The sequence below is a fragment of the Archocentrus centrarchus genome, chromosome 22 (genome assembly GCF_007364275.1).
Source record: "Archocentrus centrarchus isolate MPI-CPG fArcCen1 chromosome 22, fArcCen1, whole genome shotgun sequence".
NCBI classification, from domain to species: domain Eukaryota; kingdom Metazoa; phylum Chordata; class Actinopteri; order Cichliformes; family Cichlidae; genus Archocentrus; species Archocentrus centrarchus.
Window position 1 is genome coordinate 15,565,940 of NC_044367.1, and position 20,462 is coordinate 15,586,401.

A 20,462-nucleotide genomic window follows, 5' to 3' on the forward strand; every position below is an offset into this window, starting at 1 on the left:
ATTTCTTTCTTCCTTCTTGTATTGTCGTTCTGAAAGGGAAACTCCTACGAATACATATTTAATGACGTTAACTTCAAATATAACTGTGTCTGTGGGCGACATTTACTAATGCCCTGCACCGCAGCATACTCCTCTTTCAGTGCTGAAAATCTACTGTCGGGATTTAATGAAGAGGCGCAGCATCAATTTTGCGACTGTGGACACAGCAGGTATTTTGGTGGCTGACCTTCTTGGATACGTGTTTGTAGGAGTTTTTCATTCACAGCACAAAATTTTGGGGAGGAGGATATTTAAATTAATTTTATAAAAAGGGGTTGCTAAGATTTGCAGCACGCATGTTAAACGCTAACTGTAATGCTGATAAAAACATGTCTTATTTTCGTTGTTGGATTTGTGATAGTTGGAGGGTTCATTTGTTTGAACTGAAAGGGGGAAATGTTATGACAGTGCCTAACTATGACGAGTGTATTAGAGCGCAGTGCCAAAACTTTAACTCTGTGCCGTAACTCTTCACTGACTCCTCAGTCAGCATGTTTGGAGGTGAGTCGCTTTGTGCTCTTCAGGGATAATACAAGTACATGTATTTTATTGAAACTGAACTGAACTGAGGTTAAATAAATTCAAATGTTTCTGCATGTCTTTTCTGAGCAGTGCGCACTCAGCGTTTTTCATTTAGTTTTTTTTTTTTTTCTTCTCTGTGTCTGAGCCATGTATCCCATACTTAAATGTCGGTGAAAATATCGCCGTTAATGTGACTGTGTTGGCGTGTCAGATTAATGTCCGAATCTTAATATATGTAATATCAACTACAATAAGTTCCTGAAGCCTCACAAATGAGCAATGGGCGCACTGACACAGAAATGCTCTGATGGTAAATAACATTTGGTGTTCTTACATCATACACGTCAGATGTTACACAGATTCCAGGTTTATACGGTGGAATAGTTTGTAGTAATGTGGCTCACCTCTGGATAAATCCTGTGCTGCACCTGACTCTCAGACCTCACACAGTCCTAGCAGTTTCTATCAGAGGGGGGCACCTGTATCTCAAAATCACACTGCTTACACTGTATTATTTTTATTAGGACTTCACTCTCACTCAACAGGCGTCCTCGTTTTTTTAGCTGCTTTTGCAGGTAACTATTGCAATGAACTGACTGCAGTTTTGTATATAAATGTAGGCACTATTAGATCACCCAAACAAATTTCGACTCCCATGGGTGCATTTTTCCAAATGCATCATCATTCTAATTTCCCCTGCAGCTTTCAGTCTGTAAACCGTCACTGTGCCTATTTGATACCCCCACCCCACAGTAGCTTTTTTGACACCAAAACAAGGTTTTATGCTGGTGCAGACCGTTAGTAAACTTGGCCCTAAATATAATGGTGACAGCTTTAACCACTCATTTCGTCTTTATTAACGTTACTGCATCAAAAACTCTAAAGATGACAACTGAATTTCAGCAGATTAAGCTACCTGAATATCTCCTTTCCTCTCCTGAAATAAAAAGAAATGAAAAAAAATTGTCAAAGTTAGCTTCCAATAATGTTTTATTTGTGTTGCTGTCCTCTCTTCTCTGCAGCGTCCCTGCCAACTTTGGCCCTGTAAAGATGTCTGGAAACCAAAACAACACAAATGGAAGTCAGTGTTCACCTGAACCAGGGAGTTTGATCTTCACTTTGGGTTCACATTACATCCTGGTCATCAGTGTGTTTGGAATTGCCTTTAATGTGTTTGTGCTGATGGTTTTCTGCCTCCACAAGAAGGCCTGCACTGTGGCTGAGATCTACTTGAGCAACCTGGCTGGAGCTGACCTTATTCTGGTGTGCTGTTTGCCCTTCTGGGCTGAATATGTACGAAAGGGAAATAATTGGTCCTTCACTGAGAGCCTGTGCAAAGTGGTAACTGCCGCAATCAAAATGAATGCATCCTGCAGCATCTACTTCCTTGTTCTGGTTAGCATAGATCGTTATGTGGCGCTGGTGTACCCGCTTTCCAATGAGAAGATACGTAGGCCATTTTATGCCAAACTGGGATGTCTGTTTGTGTGGGGTCTTGGCTTGGTCTTTGCTCTCCCTGCATTAATTGATAGGAAGTTAGTTACACTTCCATCAAATGTTACTATATGTACATTTGACTACACAGAGAATCAATATCTGGTGTCTGAGGGGATGAACATAATGTTCAGCTTCATCATCCCTGTTTCTATTATTTCCTTCTGCACTCTCAAGATTATTAGAGCACTGAGAAACAGACTAATGGAAAGTTTAAACACTCAAAGAACGGAGCAGAAGACCAACACTCTCATCCTGGCAGTTCTCCTGGCATTCCTGATCTGCTGGGGTCCATTCCACCTGAGCAGGATACTTGACGTGTTCGAAAAAGTTGACATTCTGAGTTGTCACATCATAATGACCATCTACAAATACATCTCTCTATACTTAGCCTTCTTCAACAGTGTCCTTAACCCCATTCTCTATGTCATCATTGGAAAAACATTCCAGAAAAGAGCAACGGAACTCTTCAAGCAGTGGGAATATAAGAGAACAAGCAGAGCCAGCCTCATGTCCATACGCACACGTGTCACAAGTTTTAAATTATCTGAGAATGGTTCAAGGTGAACAGCAGGATTGTGATCTTTTGAGCTTTGATGATTTTATATAATGATAATTATTTACCCAGGCATAAGAGAAAATATTATTGTTTATGTAATCTGAATACATGGGGTTTATTTAACATTATTTATGTAACACTGTTTCTTCAGAAACCAATATCCAGACATATATGCTGATTATTAGGTCCGATGTTGAAGGGGCGTCAGTCTGATTCTGCTTGATGTAATAATGTTTGAGCACTCTGAGTGTTTTTCCAGCTGGAACATAATTTATGCATTTAGTTAAGAGAAGGAAGGGTGCTAGTTTTGTTGACTCTGATGTTCCATGTTTTTATTCTACTTTTCCTAGAGAGGTCCTATTATGCTTTTTCTTATTTTCAGTCATATGCAGTATGTGCCAGTACAGTAGTGGATACTCATGTTAATTCTCACAAAACTTTCAAATACTGAAGTGAACATATTTGAAAGTAACACTGGAGCATTTAGAGTCTTGACTGTGCATAATGTCAGTGAGAGTGATTTCCTTGATGTTGTCATCTCAGGAACACAGCAGCCACAACCAACTACTGTTCAAGTCTTTTTTTGTGAGGAGCAGCCAACCAGAATCAATTTGGTTTGGAAAGAAGGAGCAGCTTGTTTTATACACAGCATGAAACCAGGGACTTCACCAAGGCCAGTAAAAGATAAATGAGGATTCCTTTGGACTGTGAATCAGTCCAAGAATAAGTCCAAGTCCAAGAATAAAACCATGTAGCTGGAAAGAAACTGCAAACATCCCTTTTACTGTCTTGGGCTTTGTTTCAAGTTTCTAGAGAATCTAAGCCAAGATAATGGAAGAAACATACAAAATAGATGGAAGAAGGTCAAGTGTTTACACTATTGACACAGTTTAATAGATGTTCCACATTGGATTTGTATATGACGTGGTTTTATTGTTAGAGACTTGGAATATTTTATTGATGAACTTAAAAAAAACAAACAAACCTGTCATATTTTTAAGCCACAGAATATTTCCTAATTTTGTAAATTATACTGTAAAATATTCCTTTCCTATTCTTGTGATATGAAAATGACAGTTTTAACCTGCCAACACAGAAGAACTAGCTGCACACTGTGTAAATATTTGCATGCACATCACAGTATATGAATAACAGTGAATTGTATGTCTCTTTATACACAAACTTCACTGTTGCTGACTGCTTCTGTGTATTCATTGTGAAACTTTTATATAATGAAATTAATGTAACACTGAGGTCAATGTAAATACAAAATCTCAATCACACTCATTTATTGACATTAATAAATAAACCAAGACTTTTCCGACTTCTGTAGTCCCCTGTGATGAATGTCATGGGGACTCACAAATACACTAAGTATTACTTTTAATGCTTTTCTTAAGGTTGTCCATCATGAGTTTTACAGTGTTAAATCTTCTGCACTTCCACATTAAGTGGAACCCCTCTGGTGGGACACAGAGTGGGGGTGTGGACAAACTAAGTTGAATCAATATGATTAAAGCAGGAAAAACTTTGTGTAGCTTTTGAATGAGTGCATGCCAGAAAAAGGCTTATTTGAAACCAGCAAAAATAACAGTTTAAATAAAATGCACATCCTAATTTAAGTTAACTTTCTCACAGTGTTATACCGTACGTGACATGTAATAAATATTATTTTAATTGTCAGTTGTGGTGAATGTGAGCATCAGTGTTCATCTCTATGTGTTGGACTCGCACTGTGACAGCTGGGATAGGCTCCAGCAGCATACGATCCTGGATTGGATAAACAGTTAAGAGAATGGATGGGTCACTGTGGCTCTCAGCTCTTCCAAAAAGCCTTTATTTGGTAAACTGTGATTAGATTACAAAGAATTAAAGAACTCCAGGCCTACTTGTCCACTCCATGGAAGGCTCTGAACTGTCAACACGCAGTTGTTAAAATGTAAACACCCAGGTCCCTACATCATTTCTGTTGTTAGCGGTCTGCATGTATCAGATTTGTTTCATGAGCATATTGACAGATTCCAAGAGATCTAAACAGAATCCATTGAATCCAGAAACAGAATCTAAACTGAATTATTGTTTATGTGCAAAGATAAACACGCATTAAGAAATACTTCACAGCTATGGATCATTATCTAAATTGTTGCAATGTACTGTATTGAAATTTCCAGTGTCATCTACTAATTTTACTAAGCTATCCATCATCTTATATTTCATTAACACACCACAAGATTTCTGTAGAAAGATTGTGTCTTGTCACCTATTTCAGTTCAGTTCAACTTTATTTATAGCGCCATTTTCCAAGGCACATTATATTACAAGGTAAAAACTCTACAGTATTAAAGTGTCATGAGTTGTGATGCGACAGGACCCAAATTCAAGACGTACACTACAAAAATAAAATTTCACTGTAAGTTGGTTTTAAAGAATCCTCTTTTGTTGGATTTACTGAATGAGTTAGTTTCTTTAAAGTTTATATGAATCATTTGTGTTATTTCAACAGTATTTCATTCAAATAACAAATGACTCAAGTAAACTTAAAGCCTAATTTGCAAATCCAACAATAGTCTGATTTCATTGTTCTTTTATCGTTTGTTTCTTTAGTGTGTTTTGACATGTTAACGCAGTGGTTCTTCATTGAGTCAGTTCAACATTTTAGAGTAAAATACAGCAAAACGCTCATTTTCTTAGTTGTATGAACCACTTGATATAGCTTTTTCAAATAAATTATTAAAAAAAAGTTTTTTTTGAGTGCTCCTTCGTGCTTACACTTCCCTGTTTTTCTTTGTGTGTATAAATAGTCCTGGCTCCTCTTCTCCTTTGTCGAGTTGTCAGCTGTTGTGCTCTTTATGGTTTCTGTCTATGTCCTCCTGTGAACTTCGTTTACTTTGCTCTGTGGACTTAACAGCCTAAATACACAGATCACCTTTTGTTTTTTGGACCTCTGCCTCTACTTTTCCGTGTTCTAAAAATAATAATTAAACAGTAACCATGTCACATCCGTAAATGTGCAATTCACCATTTTTGTTTGTATTCCAGGTAATAAGATTCAGACTTTAATCTAAGATACTTCTGATCTTTCTGAGTCACATTAATTGTTGCATTTTAACAGACATTTCATTATTGTACAGTACAGATCTGAGATCTGAAAAACAAACTACACAAAACTATGGTTTTCTATCCACAGTATTCCTGACTTCGCGCCATTACCCCTAATTCATAGCGGAAGCCAGTATTTTACTTCCGTTTGCAATGTTTACGTTGCGCGGTTGCTGTTCATTTAAACATTTTGACACTGCAGTTTCTTTTACCTGGCGTAAATGGTACCACAGCGGATACATTGCAAGGATGTTTTAAAAAGCAGCGAGGACAATTCAGTAACAGTGCCTCACCCATCACTTCTCACTGACTGGGTAAATGACATGAAATTATGGCCCGAAGTCAGCTACATTGGCATTATTAAATACCTTGTTTTTTTCAAAAGGTGTTGATGGCGAGGAATCATGTAATTATAAGAGCACCGAGGCTATAATTACCTTCACTGCAATAAAATCAATAAAGTAATGCTGAACAAACAAGGCAACATTATTTCCCTTAAAGCAGCTGTAGAGCCGAGCCAGAGCGTTGGCCAAGCTAAGGACTTGGCATGGGTCATGCTAAGGGAAAGTGGAGTGGTGGAGACAGTCAGCTGTTCCGATTAGGGAAATCACGTAGTCACGTGGCAGCTATTCTGTTGAAGGTACATCACTTATCTGGATATCAGAATGTTCAGATCACTGAAACAGAAACACTGGACTGGTCGAAGGCTGTGATCGGGGAGATACACAGCTGTCATTTTGCTAACTGCTACATGTTTACATGTGGAAGCCACGCATTGTTAAAGCTTTGTATAGACTGTATGCTGTAGTGTCACACTATAAATAAAATAATGTAAAAAAATAAGAGGCTGTACTTTAAAGGAAAACTTAAAACAAGAAAAAATACAGTAATAGGATGTGCAACTGGGTAGTATAATTTTGGGGGAAAAGAACAAATTTACAGAATAAAATAATTTGGAAAAAATGTACAGACTTATGTAGTGACAACCGACAACAGCACAAGTTGAACCCAAGCTCATGTTCCAACTAATAAAGTCGCCCGTTACAGAACAAAGTAACCGAATTTTGCCATTAACTCTGGCTCTGAGTTTGGCTAACCGGAAGTATGAAACCGTACAGCGGCAGTAGCAGTCTGTCATGGCAGCCTACGTACACTCTAACAGAAACCTGTGGATAACTTGACTAAAAATCTCAAACCCTACAAATCCATCGGTTCACCTTCAAAAATATTACAAAAATATTACAAATACTTTTTGTATTGTGAGTCTGAAAGATGAAACATAATAACATTAACTGCAAATGTAACTGTGTTCATGAGCCACAGTTACGAATGCCCTGCACCACAGCATACTCCTCTTTCACTGCTGAAAACTCATTCATTCATTCAATTTTAAAAGCTAATGATTGGATTTAATGAAGAGGTCCAATGCTGGTGGCTGACCTTAATTGATATGTATTTGTAGGAGGTTTATTTTCACAGCTCAAAATATGGGAAGGAGGATATTTAAATGATTTATATAAACAGAAATTATATGTCAGAATGTTGTTTAATTAAAGAACCAGTTCTATTGCCAGTCAACCTACATAAATGCATTTTTGACCAGTATTACATATTTTCAACCAATAAAACATATCAAACTTTGCACTTGCATGTGCTACTAAATTATTTTTGTGCTACTGAAATATTTAGCCTACTAGTACCAGTGCGGCCACCTGATATAGTACACGTACAGCCCTGGAATGACATGGTCATTATGCTTGATAAAAGACTCAAGCCATTTTGTTTGGTGGTTTACCCACGTCTTACGATTATAAAACATACACATGTAAATTATACATGCAATATTATAGGTGTACATGACACTATTTTTCAAGAAACATTAGAAAAAGAAGAAAGTAAAAGATCAAATAGCATTTTTTTATGCTTTGCTCAGCATATTTACGGATCAGTCAGGTTTCTGATTTGTGTCCCTCCAATAGTAAACTCATTCCTACACCCTTGCCTGTTAATGAATGATTTAAAAATTGATCAACACAATGATCACTTGTGCCTTACAGAAACCTGGTTACAGCAGGATGAATATGTTAGTTTGCTCATAGGGGGTCGTTTTGTCTGTTGGGTTTTGTCTGTAATTGTTGTAAGCTCTTTTCCTTACAATATAATACACCTTGAGGGGACTGTTTGTTGTGATTTGGCACTATATAAATTAAACTGAGTTGAACTGAATTGAATTCCTGATCTGCAGGGTGCTAGATGTATTTGAAAGAGCACGTGAAGCATTGAAAGACATTCTGAGCTGTCACATCATACTGATCATCTGCAAACACATCATTGTATATTCAGACACCAATATCCAGACGTACAAGTTGATTATTCATGTATAGTAGGTACCAGTACCGCGGTGGATACTGATATTAAATCTCACCAAAGTTTCAAATACTGAAGTAAACATATTTGAAAGGAACACTCAGATTCTGGAGTATTTAGAGTGTTGGGTGTGTATAATGTCAGTGAGAGTGATATCCTTGACGTCACCTCAGGCACACAGCTCTGCTCTTGGCTGTGAGCACAGTAGCCACTGTTCTTTTTTTGTGTCTGTGTCTGTGTCTGTGTGTGTGTGTGTGTGTGTGTGAGGGGCAGCCAGTCAGAATAAAGTTGGCTTAGAGCAATGTTTCAATGAGTTCCTCTGTGTCAACCACACTACTTTAGTTTACTGACCACTGACCATCTGATAACAAGTGCCCCCCTCAGGGTCTGGGGGTTGTTTTGGAAAAGGGTTGACTCCTTCTAATTAGGTCTGGAGGTGACTCAAAGGTGTGTGATTCCAGTTTAATGACATCCTTAAGAACTGAGGAAAAGTCTCTATTGTCATACAATTCAATACATAGTTCAGCATTGTTCCCGTCCTGATTGGCCTTGCATTGCTGCCAGCTGAATGCTGATTGTATCATGGTTTGTTTGCATTGCTTAAATAATTTGTATGAAGCTTTCAGATGGTGGTGATGATAATGATGTTGTTATGTTGTTTTCCCAGCTGTCATAGGGTGAGAGGCAGGGTACACCCTGTACAGGTCGAAGCCTGTCGCAGAGCCAACACAGAGACACAGACAACCATTCACAGTCACACCTATGGGCAATTAACCTAACCCCTGTAACTGCATGTCTTTGAACTGTGGGAGGAAACCAGAGAAAACCCACACAAAGCGGAAGAGGATGGAAGGATGTTATTGTTTTATCAATGCATTTTTCCTTCTCCTTCTTTCCTGAGCTCTATGTGAACTAAATTAAACACACAGATGCAGCAATCCTCTCAAGTACTACACGACACATGTCCTGATTCCATCAGTGTCACTGGCTATGTCACTATCTTTGACCCCTTCTCTGCTTTCTCTGAAGCTCTTCTCATCCTGCTAAGTCTTTGCCTCCTTCGTCATAAGCCTTGGGTTCTCATGGCTGTCCTCACAAGCCTCTGGAGCGGTCCTGACCCCTCTGTTGATGCTGGCCACCTGCCAAGCTTCCAGAGAGGTCCCATCTGCTTCATTGACACCAGCCCCCAGTCAAGCCCCCAGAGGGTCTCCACTTCCACCATAGCTGGCCATCTGCTAAGCCACTGAAGGATCTTCTCTATCTCTGCAGCTGGCCACTTTTCCAGCCCCCCGAGATATCCTGTCACCTTTGTCGCCGGCTGACTCCTGAACCACCTGAAAGGTGCCACCCCAGCTGTGGGTCTCCTGCCCTGCTTCATCATTGCCGGTCACCGGAGGGGCCACAGTTTGTCTCCACATGTTTGCATTTAGGTGCTCTATCATGCAGTCCTGTGACAGTGTTTGCAGTCTCTCTCTCTCTGTTTCTATTTTTACTGATCGTTTTTGAGATTGTTTTATAACACACTTGATATTAATGTGGTCAGGAAATGCACATAACTGAGCTGATTTATGTAAAAGAAACAGAAAATACTCAATGTAATAAATGTTTATTTTTCTTCATGTCCTTTGCCTGATTTTTAAACTTTACTTGGCTCCATTTTTCTCACGCAGCAAAATTTATGTTTTTATTTATGAAAGTTTAAGAATCATGCAAAGTAAAAACCATATATCACACCCAGTTGATAAATAAAAGTCAAAATGCTTCTCTTTGGAAACACTTAAGTAAGTTAATAAATCATGTAGCTTAAAAGGGAATTAATGCCCTGATGATAAATGGTACACACTTCAGTTGGGCTCGAGTTCAGGCAACTCGGGACCTTCGGGCTCAGGCTCAGGCAGGGCTGCAAAGGGCTCTCACTCCGCTGACTCATGAGGTGCAGGTAGCTCAGGTGACAGGGCTACTAAGAACACTAAGGTGGCACAGAAGACTCGAGTGCATCAAAAGACTTGGGTGGCTCAGAAGACTCGGGCTGCTCCTCGGGGCACTCAACACAACTATGGAAAACAAGGAGCAGGTGATTAATGAGACGGGGGAAGTAAAACTAAATACAAACACAGGAGACAAATCACTAACAAAATAAAACAGAAAATAACAATAACCAATAGTCCCACAGAAGGGACATTGTGGGAACAAATAAACACTAATTACTAAGAAGCACTCTGAGAGCATAAGCCTCCACGAAGGCAGCTCACTCTGTGGGCAAAATTTACTTTTAAGCAAATAGTTTTGTATTTTTCATTTTGTTTTCTTTGTTCTTTTTAAACATACTTTAAGAGGCTTGTAGTGCAGTAAAAATCAGATAAGGGGTAGGATTATAAGTGTTTACTTTGATTACACAGACATTAGGCAGGGGTAGATGATGAATAATAGGCACTGAGTTATAAATAACTGGACACAAATAACTTGAGCTGCAGTTACTTTCTATGTATGCAGCTGATAGGTTATCTACTAGATGGCAGAAAGTTTTGAGGGCTCAACACAAAAACAAATAGTTTAAGTTTTGCTCTTACGTAACTATAGTAAGTTCAAATTTCAAATTCTTTGTGGTGTAAATTTTTATTTTTATGTGCAAGGAAAGACGCATGAATAAGTACATCATACCATGCAATCATTGCAAATTATTATACAATATATGATATTATATGATATATTATGTATACATATATGTAACAAATATTTTCACTTACAACAAAACTCAACGGCCACTTAGAAAAGCATGTTTTCCAGCTATTCTTACCTTTGATAACTCAACGTAAGTCTAATGAGAGCAAAGGGCAAAACAGATACAGTATGCAGCACTGACTTTAAAGCCCATGACGAGTAAAAAGCAGTGAGTGGAGACTTGATGCCGAGTGCATTGTGGGAAGTCCCCCAGCAGTATAACTAAGGGATGGTTCAGGGTCAGCTATATATAACAGTAAAAAGGTGGATGGTCATATTAAACATGGCAGAATTTTCAAATATCAGCATCAGAATATATATGAGTGATCCTTAAATGCTGAAAGGTCAGGCCACACATTCTGGTAAACACACTTGGCAGTTTTTTCTACTTTTGGTTTTGCATAATGTCAGTGAGAGCAATATCTTGCCATACTCATCTCAGGCGCTCAGTTCTATAAGCACACCAGCCTCAATCAGCTGCTGTTCAAATCTCATGTCTGTGAGGAGCAGCCAATCAGACACAAGTTGTTTTAGAGGGAGGGTGGCCAAAAGAGAAGATGCCATTACAGCTTGTTTTAATGCACAGGATGAAATGAGGCTGCACCAAGGCCCAGCTTCTAATCCTTACATTTTCACAATAGGCTCATTACTTTAGGTTTAATGTATGAGTAAAGAAGTTGAATCACTCCTTCAACTTCTACCACAGTATTTTTTTAATGCAAGTATCTGTACTTCTCCTTAAGTAAAGAATTTCTATATTTTTGCCACCTCTGGTGGCCTTTACTGTCTTGGATTCTGTACCAAGTTTCTTGAGAATCTCAAATAGATGTAATCAATGGATCATATGGCTCACGCTAATTGTTGCTTTCTGAGAAATGCTTTCAGAATTAATGCAACAATAAAACTGCTACATAACTGAATAGCATTAACATAAAGAAAAATCTTCATTTGAAAGGAAAATTGCATGCCTCATACCATTAGTTACACATAAATGTGACCTCTTTCACATGGAGCCAATTTAATAAAATTCAGTTTTAAAGTGAGGCATTAAACTCTCACAGGACATATACCATCTATTTACTTCTGCTTCCTTCTGCCATTTCCAGCTGTTATGCAAGAGGCAGGGTACACCCTTGACAGGTCGCCAGTCTGTTGGAGGACTAACATAAAGAGGCAGCCAATTCTACAGGCAATTTAGAATCACCAATTAAGCTAACCCCATGCATGCCTTTGGATTGTGGGACAAAGCCAGAGTACCTGGAGAGAATCCACGTAGACACAGGCAGATCAAATTCCACACAGAAAGGCCCAGTTTATAACTGTTTATATTTTTTCCCTGCGCAACAAATATAAACTTTTACTACAGTTTACTATTTGCTATTATTTATTTACTATTTAAATTGTAGAACACAAGAAAAACTTTCATTTGACAAACTGACATATACTGTGCAGTCTACATGCAGGCCAAGTGTGTTGGGTTGGTAGTGATAATCAATTATCAGCCTATTGTGCAACTGCTTTTTATATTATGAAGCTGGCAAAATATAATATTTATAATATAATTTAGAGCTCTGTGCAATAACAAATATGTTTATGTTTTGCTGATGCATAACTACAGTAAGTTCAATGTTTGAATATTTTTAGGTAAAATTTTAATTGTTATTTCTGTGCAAAGAAACCACACTTAAGTATGTAACAATACTGGATCCTTATGTAAAATAATTGTTAGATTTTAAAGAAAAACATGTTTTCATTCTTTGGGCAAGCAAGAAATTCACAACACCATTTCACAACAGCAGTCACCTCAATCTGTTTTATATTGGCAGATAATGATGCTACAATATCAGAGAGAAAATTCAATTAATTTCATTTATTACTTTGTTTATTACGGATGGGATAGGTTCTGGCCAGAAGGGAAAACTCCCTTTAACAGGAAGAACCACTTGCAGAACCCGGCTCAGAGAGGGGCGGCCATGTTGGGGTGAGGGGAGAGAGACAGGACAATAGCCTAGCTGTGGAAAATAGCCAAAGCTTAATAATAACTAACAATTAAATTCAGAGTGGTGCAGAGTAAAAAAAGTTGAATGAATTGCATCATAACTAAGGGAGGTTTTATCAAAAAAGAAAGTTTTAAGCTTAATCTTAAAAATAGAGAGGGTGTCTGTCTCCCAAATCCAAACTGGGAGCTGGTTCCACAGAAGAGGGGCCTGAAAGCTGAAAACTCTGCCTCACATTTTACTTTTAAATATCCCAGTAGCAACAAGTAAGCCAGCAGTGTGAGAGCAAAGTGCTCTACTGGAGTGAGATGGTACTATTAGGTCTTTAAGATAAGTTGGGGCCTGACTTATAGCATCACTCTCAGACAAGACGTTTCTAATTTTAGAAATATTGCACAAATGCAAGAAAGTATATGCATACACTGAAAGACATGTTCTTTTTTTGTTTATCCAATTCAGGGTCTGGAGTCTATCCCAGCTGTCACAGAGGTTTGATAGTCACAAAGTCAAGTTCTTGGCAAAACTGAGCCTAAATTTTGCCTTCATTTGGTGCTCAGCCAACCTCTTTGGGAACTAACTGGAACAACGGCTAGAGCATTTTGCAGTACATATCAATGCTGCTCAGAATTAAGTACATCTCTGTATTTCATATCATCATAGTAAATATGTTAGTAAAAATAAAAAAGTTAGCATCAAGCTGTTTTTAAAATAATATTTTATTTGGTTTGCTGTCATCTATCTGCAGCGTCCCTGCCAGCTTTGGATCTGTAAAGATGTCTGGAAACCACAACAATGAAAATGAAAGTCAGTGTTTTCCTGAACCAGGAGGTTTGACCTTCACTCTGCCTCCACCCTACATCCTGGTCATCAGTGTGCTTGGAATTGTTTTCAATGTGTTTGTGCTGATGGTTTTTTGCCTCCACAAGAAGGTCTGCACTGTTGCTGAGATCTACTTGAGCATCCTGGCTGCTGCTGATATTGCTCTGGTGTGCTGTTTGCCCTTCTGGGCTCATTATATAGGAACGGGCTATGACTGGCCTTTCACCTGTGCAAAATGGTACCTGCTATTATTAACATGAATGGGTTCAGCAGCATCTACTTCCTTTTCCTTAATCCCATTCTCTATGTCATTGCTGGGAAAACCTTCAGGAAAAGAGCAAAAGATTTCTTGAAGCAGCGTTACACATTTTCACACAAACAGGCCTGACCAGTGTTTATTTTATTAGAAGTGACACTGAGGGATGTCCCCACTTTATAAAACTGTTTTTCAGCAAGATTATTCTTCTTGGTCATCCTTCACAAACTGCTCGCTCCTGTGATGATCCGACTCAAACTTATTAACTGCCTGTTTAGTACAACTAAATGTACAAAATTTAGACAAGCGTATGTCACTGCTGACAATTTGAAAATTTGAAAAACTACTGCTTTTTCCAAATACACTAAACAATATTTTGTGAAATATCAGTAACATCTAACATATTGTCATGATGTTTATATACAGACAACTTTACTTAGACATGTCCGCAAGGGGTGAAGTATATTTATAAAATGATCTCTGAGAAAATACCTTGAGAAATAAATATAGGAAAGAGGCACAAAGTTCAGGGTCAGTCAAATATTACTCTATGCAGCCTTGACCACACAAGCAATGAGGTGATTACCATAATGTTCAGTTTCATCATCCCTGTTTCCATTCTCTCCTTCTGCACTCTCAAGATTCTTAGAGCACTGAGAAACAGACTAAGGGAACGTTTAAACACCCAGCCACCACTCCTATCTTGGCAATTCTCCTTGCATTCCTGATGTGCTAGGCGCCATTCCATGTGAGCAAGATACTGCATGTGCTCGAAATAGTTGGCATTATGAGTTGTCACATCATACTGATCATCTTCCAACAGGTCTCCACACACTTAGCCTTCTTCAACAGTGTCCTTAACCCAATTCTCAACATCATTGCTGGGAAAAGCTTCCAGAATAGAGCAAAGGTACTCTTCAAGCAATGGAAGAGTACCTTTGCTTGAATGGAAAGATCCAGCTTCGCACACACATGCTGACAAGTTCGAAAGCTGGGAAAGCCTGGAGTTGATTTGAAGAATTGTGATGTTTGGATTTAGGAATTGTACTTTGATGATTTTATATAATGAAATGGCAATTATTCATCCAAGCATAAAAGAGAAAGATTACATTACTGTTTTTCAAATCTTACTGTATAGGGTTTAATTTAAATTCTGTATTTAACATGTTTCTCAAAATATATTACATATTTATTTCATAGAAGTGATATGGAGGAGCTGCCAATCTGACTCTGCTTAATATAGTGAGCTTTGAGCACTCTGAGTGTTTCTCCTGTTGGAAGATAGCCCATTTCTTTCATTAAGAGAAGGTGGCGTTCAGTGACTCAAATGTTACATGTTTTTATGAAAAAGTTCTTACAGGATCCTCTTATGCTTTCATAGGCACAGCCAGATTTAAAATACTGCATGCTCCCCTGCTTTGAAAACTGTTGTAACACAGAACATTTAGACTAATATGACACACTCTTCACACTGTTATTTCCTGGCAAAACAATGACCTATATTCACATATTCACAGACAAAACAAAGGTGTCAGCTAGCACTTAATAACAGGACAGCGACTAATTGTGTTGTCTGTATGGTGCCATAGCATGAAAAACTGATCTTAATTATTACGGATGCTCCAAAAAAGTATGTATTCAGGATCCACCCTGAAACTTCTCATCATGCCACCAGTGTCTAATTATACCTTATGAAACATTCTGCTCTCTTGACAGCAAAGAAATAGCTTGGGCTGTCATGAGTATTGCAGGAGCAGGTTGTTGATACTGATAGTCTGCTGGGTTTTACTGTTTTTCAAAGATTCATTAAGAAATCCAAAATTAACTTTTACATAACCATTTTCATGGGTTGTTGTGCTCCTGTTTACAAGCAAAAAAGAAACTGAAAGTAAATGAAGGTTTGTATTTATTTTTTAATAGTTGATGGATATGCACCAAGGGGTGCTGCAACACCCTACTTCCCTCAACACAGTAATAATAACTAGAAGTGAATATTAAAAGTTGTATTTCACAAACCAACCTGAAAGACGCCAGGAGTATGTACACAAAAGGCCGGTTGGTACTGATAAACAATGAACAGTCTTTTGTGTAATAGCTTTTATATTATGCAGCTGGTAGATATTGGGAAGCCTTTAGAGCTCAATAATTGAAAAAAATCTTTTCAAGTTATTGTATGTTTTATCAATCACTTTTCATTGTCTGGGCCAGAAAAAAATTTCAGCCATGGTGAAGTCCTGTTTGTATCATTTCAGGCGACTGGCAACAGTAAAATCTTTTCTTTCTAGGCAGCACTTTGAAACAGTGATCCCTGCTTTTATTTTGTCTCGTCTGGATTACTGTAACTCACTTCATGTGGAAGTCAGTCAGTCACTACTCTCAACGCTGCAGTAGGTTCAGTTTGGTTTCTCCAATGTAGAGGTTCTGCTTGTCATTCTCTTTCTTTCTTGTTGGTATCTGACCTTCTTTCTTATCTTTGCTAATTTGCTGAAACCCAATTGGGATAACTACACATTTTAAGAGCTTTCTTTACATGTGTGCATTCCTTTTCTTTCCCTTCTACCTTAGAGGGAGTGTTTTCTGTCTGGTGTTACAGGCTCAAGTAAATCATAAAATGAGGCGTTTAACTCTTAAAGGACATATACACAGAAAAAAAAAAAATTACTAATGGAGTCTTTTCTTTTTTTTATGATTTCATATATACTCAGCTGATTATGTACTCTGTGAATACAGCATGAGCAATAAAAACCTTTGATATTATCTGATCATTACCAAAGAATACCTGAACAGCTCAGCTCAGGGTTGACTAAGGCAAGGAAGTGGTAAAAGTGAGAGTCGTTATCTGGCATCAATTTAAAATCAGATTACTTTTTCATTCAAGTTAACCCTATACCTCCTAAGCCTTATATGTCCGTCCTTGGACTTGTCTGCTTAAGAGAGTCAGACAGAGTCAGAAGACCATAGCAGAAGGTACTGAGAGAGTGCAGACGGGGTTTTTTTCCCCCCCACATTTTGTTTTTCCATCTTGAGAACAGACTATTTGCCTACAAGGTATGCGCATACATTTCATTTGGTTTGGTTTTTTACTGTCCTGTGGCTTTTGTTTTATGTAGCTGGAATATTTGCAAGGTACATTAACTTATCTGTTGAATCATTGTTCTTCACGAACAGTGTTTTCTTTTTAGCCCCATGTAATAAGAACATTGTATTAATACAAAGGCACATATAATGCCATCAACCCTGTAACGTGAAGTGTATCAGATTTGATGCATGAGGTTTTGAGACATTTACAGAATCAGTGTGATTTCTTTTCCCAATAAAACCTAAATAAAAGCATTTTTAATAACTGAACTGCACAGAAATGCTGGCTATAGCAAGTATGTTACAAATTAAACTCATATATACAAATTTATATTTAATTTCTTTTTAAAACTTACTTTACTGAAAAACCTCTTAAAGATAGTTAAACTTTGTATGTATTTACTTTTAAATAGTTGATGGACAAGAAGATCCTTTACAACTTGTAAAGTTGTAAGGTCTACAAATAAGTCATAATACACGAGATAGTTGCATTTCACAAATACAGCATGTGGCTAACATGCAGGCAAAAAGCTGTTGGGTTGGTACTGATAAACAATGATCAGTCTTTTGTGCATACAGTGGGCCTTTAACTAACAGTTTTTTCCAAAAACTTGTTGGAAAAAATGTCTACAAGTCAATAATGTTATCTGTTATGCTGTCCTTTGTTTCTCTGCAGTATCCTGAGTTTTGGCACTGTAAAGATGTCTGGGAACCAAAGCAACACAAATGAAAGTCATTGTATCATTGATGACACTAGCTTAATCTTCACTCTGGTTCCAGCCTACATATTGGTCATCAGTGTGCTTGCACTCATCTTTAATATATCTGTACTGATGGTTTTCTGCTTCCACAAGAAGGCCTGCACTGTGGCTGAGATCTACTTGAGCAACCTGGCTGGTGTTGGTCTTCTTCCGGTGTACAGTTTGCCTTTCTGGGCTGATTATGTAACAAATAAGTACAGCTGGCCTTTTGCTGAAGTCTTCTGTAAGCTGGTACCAGCTGTTATCAACATGAATGCATTCTGCAGCATCTACTTCATTGTTCTGGTTTGCATAGATCATTATTTGGCACTGGTGCACCCGCTGGCCCTTGAAAGGATGAGTAGACCACTTAATGCCAAACTGGGATGCCTGGTTGTGTGGAGTCTTGGCTTGGCCTTTGCTCTCCCTACATTCATCTACAGAAAGTTAAGATTTGAGCCTTGGTCAAATGGTACAGTGTCATGTGACCTTGACTACACAGACAATGAATTTCTGATGTCTGAGATGAGGACCATAATGTTCAGCTTTATCATTCCTATTTCCATTATCTTCTTCTGCACTGTCAGGATCATTCAGGCTATGAATAAGAGGCTACCAGTAGGTTTAAACACTTGGAGAACAGAGCAGAAGACCACCACTCTCATCCTGGTAGTTCTCCTGGCATTCCTGATCTGCTGGGTGCCATTCCGTGTGAGCAGGATACTGGTTGTGCTGGAACATGTTGGTATGCTGAGTTGTCACATCATACTGATACTGTACCAAGAGGTCTCCGCATACTTAGCTTTCTTCAACAGTGTCCTTAACCCCATTCTCTACATCATTTTTGGGAAAAGATTCCGGAAAAGAGCAAAGGAATTCTTCAAGCATTGAAGTAATGCAAACACAGCAACATCTGGCTTCACACAAACACGCCTGACATGTTTGAAATTTAATAATTCCTCAAACTTATCTGCAGAGTTGTGATGTTTTGAGTTAGAATGTGTGCTTTGATGATTTTATATGATGAAATGGGCATTCATTTATCCAAGCATCAGAGGAAGTGTACTGGATTTCAGTCACTCAGACATTACATGTTTGAATGCTACTTTTCTTACGGAAGTCATATTATCTGTGTTCCTTGTTCATCCTTGGTGTGTGTAATTATATTTTGTGTGTTGTCCTCCCCCCCCTTTAGAGTTTGGGTCTCCCTGTGTTTTGTTCCTTAGTGTTCCTCCCTGCTTTTTTGTGACTTTTTTTCAGTGTGTCTGTCTCCCCATGTGGTGACAAGTCTGTGTTTCTGTATCCCTGTTTATTCACTTCCAGTCTCCTGTTCCGCGTGTGTTGTGTTTAGTTTTGCTTATTAGTGAAACTCTGTCCACCTGCTCTCCTCAGATGTTTCCTCTCTCCTCTCATTACTTTGTGTGTATATATTGTCTGCATTTTTCCTTTGTCGTTTGTCATGTTGTTGGCTTTGGCTCCCTGCCTGCTTTGTGCACTTATGTCTGTTTGATTTGTTTTCCTAGTCTGTGCATCTGGTCCTGTCCAGCTTTGTAAACCAGTTTGTTTGGCATTAAAACTTGAATTAAGTTTAACCTTGTTTTTGAATCCTGCATTTTGCGTCCATATTGTACCTGCCACACAGCTGACCATGACACAAACTTGATGAGCTCATTATGTGCTGAATTTCAATACTGAGTGAATACTACATTAGCAAGAAAAGATTATTATCCGAATTCTGAGCATAGTCAAACAGCTTAGTTCTGTGCATTTCCAGACCACATCAGTGTCAGATATGCTATAAAACAACCTCTGAATCAATATAAAGACACCCGAAAGAGAGCAAATGTCATCCCTTATCCCACAGGATGCATAAAAATACATAAATATTTTGTGAATTGTCAATTACATCTAACATATTGCCATTGTCTTTATAGGTGGATCATTTTCTTTAGAAGTGTCCACAACAAGCTCAAATGTATTTATAAAATAACCTCAGAGGAAATACCTTAAGAAAAATAAATATAATGAATATAATGAACACAGGAGAGTAAAAACAGAGGCAGGGTCAACTAAGGAGCAGATGAAGTGGCAATAGAATGAGTCATCTGGTATATTTGTTATCTGGCATTTAATATCAGTTTACTTTCTCGTTTAAGTTAAGCAAGTCAGAGTCAGAAGACCATATGAGAAGGTTATGGGAGAGCGTAGATCTTTTTTTTCCTCACATTTTCTTTTTCCATCTTGAGAACAGACTCTTGCCTACAAGGTATGCATACATTTAATTTGGTGTGGTTTTTACTGTTCTGTGTCTTTTGTTTTAGGTAGCTGGAATATTAGGAGAAATATGGGGGAGAAATCTGCTCTCTCTTTCTAGTCCCTGTCAGTACTCTAGCTGCAGCATTTTGGATCAGCTGAAGGCTTTTCAGGGAGCTTTTAGGACAGCCTGATAGTGACGAATTACAATAGTCCACCCTAGAAGTAATAAATGCATGAATTAGCTTTTCAGCATCACTCTAAGAAAGGATGTTTCTAATTTTAGAAATATTGCGCAAATGCAAAAAAGCAGTCCTACATATTTGTTTAATATGTGCATTGAAGGACATATCCTGGTCAAAAATGACTCCAAGATTTCTCACAGTGTTACTGGAGGCCAAAGTAATGCCATCCAGAGTAAGTATCTGGTTTGACACCATGTTTCTAAGGCTTGTGGGGCCGAGAACAAGAATTTCAGTTTTATCTTCATTTAGAAGCAGGAAATTAGAGGTCATCCA

The 20,462-nt window shown here is 38.2% G+C and overlaps 2 protein-coding genes and 1 pseudogene across 2 annotated transcripts; all 3 read left to right on the forward strand.

The window, feature by feature from the left end:
• The first annotated feature begins 1,596 nt into the window (after positions 1-1,596).
• On the forward strand, positions 1,597-3,571 carry LOC115772936 (B2 bradykinin receptor-like). Its single transcript, XM_030719392.1, has one exon. The coding sequence runs from the start codon at positions 1,612-1,614 to the stop codon at positions 2,620-2,622; it is 1,011 nt and encodes a 336-aa protein (XP_030575252.1). The 5' UTR covers positions 1,597-1,611; the 3' UTR covers positions 2,623-3,571.
• Positions 3,572-13,571: 10,000 nt separating this feature from the next.
• On the forward strand, positions 13,572-14,819 carry LOC115772717 (B2 bradykinin receptor-like; annotated as a pseudogene).
• A 2,833-nt stretch (positions 14,820-17,652) lies between these two features.
• On the forward strand, positions 17,653-18,582 carry LOC115772718 (B2 bradykinin receptor-like). The gene has a single exon (XM_030719111.1). It carries the CDS (start codon positions 17,653-17,655, stop codon positions 18,580-18,582), a length of 930 nt encoding a protein of 309 aa, XP_030574971.1.
• Positions 18,583-20,462: the final 1,880 nt, after the last annotated feature.

What these genes read in the sequence shown, in the direction of transcription:
- LOC115772718 (XM_030719111.1), top strand. Translation starts at nt 17,653, where the DNA reads ATGTCTGGGAACCAAAGCAACACAAATGAAAGTCATTGTATCATTGAT.
- LOC115772936 (XM_030719392.1), top strand. Translation starts at nt 1,612, where the DNA reads ATGTCTGGAAACCAAAACAACACAAATGGAAGTCAGTGTTCACCTGAA.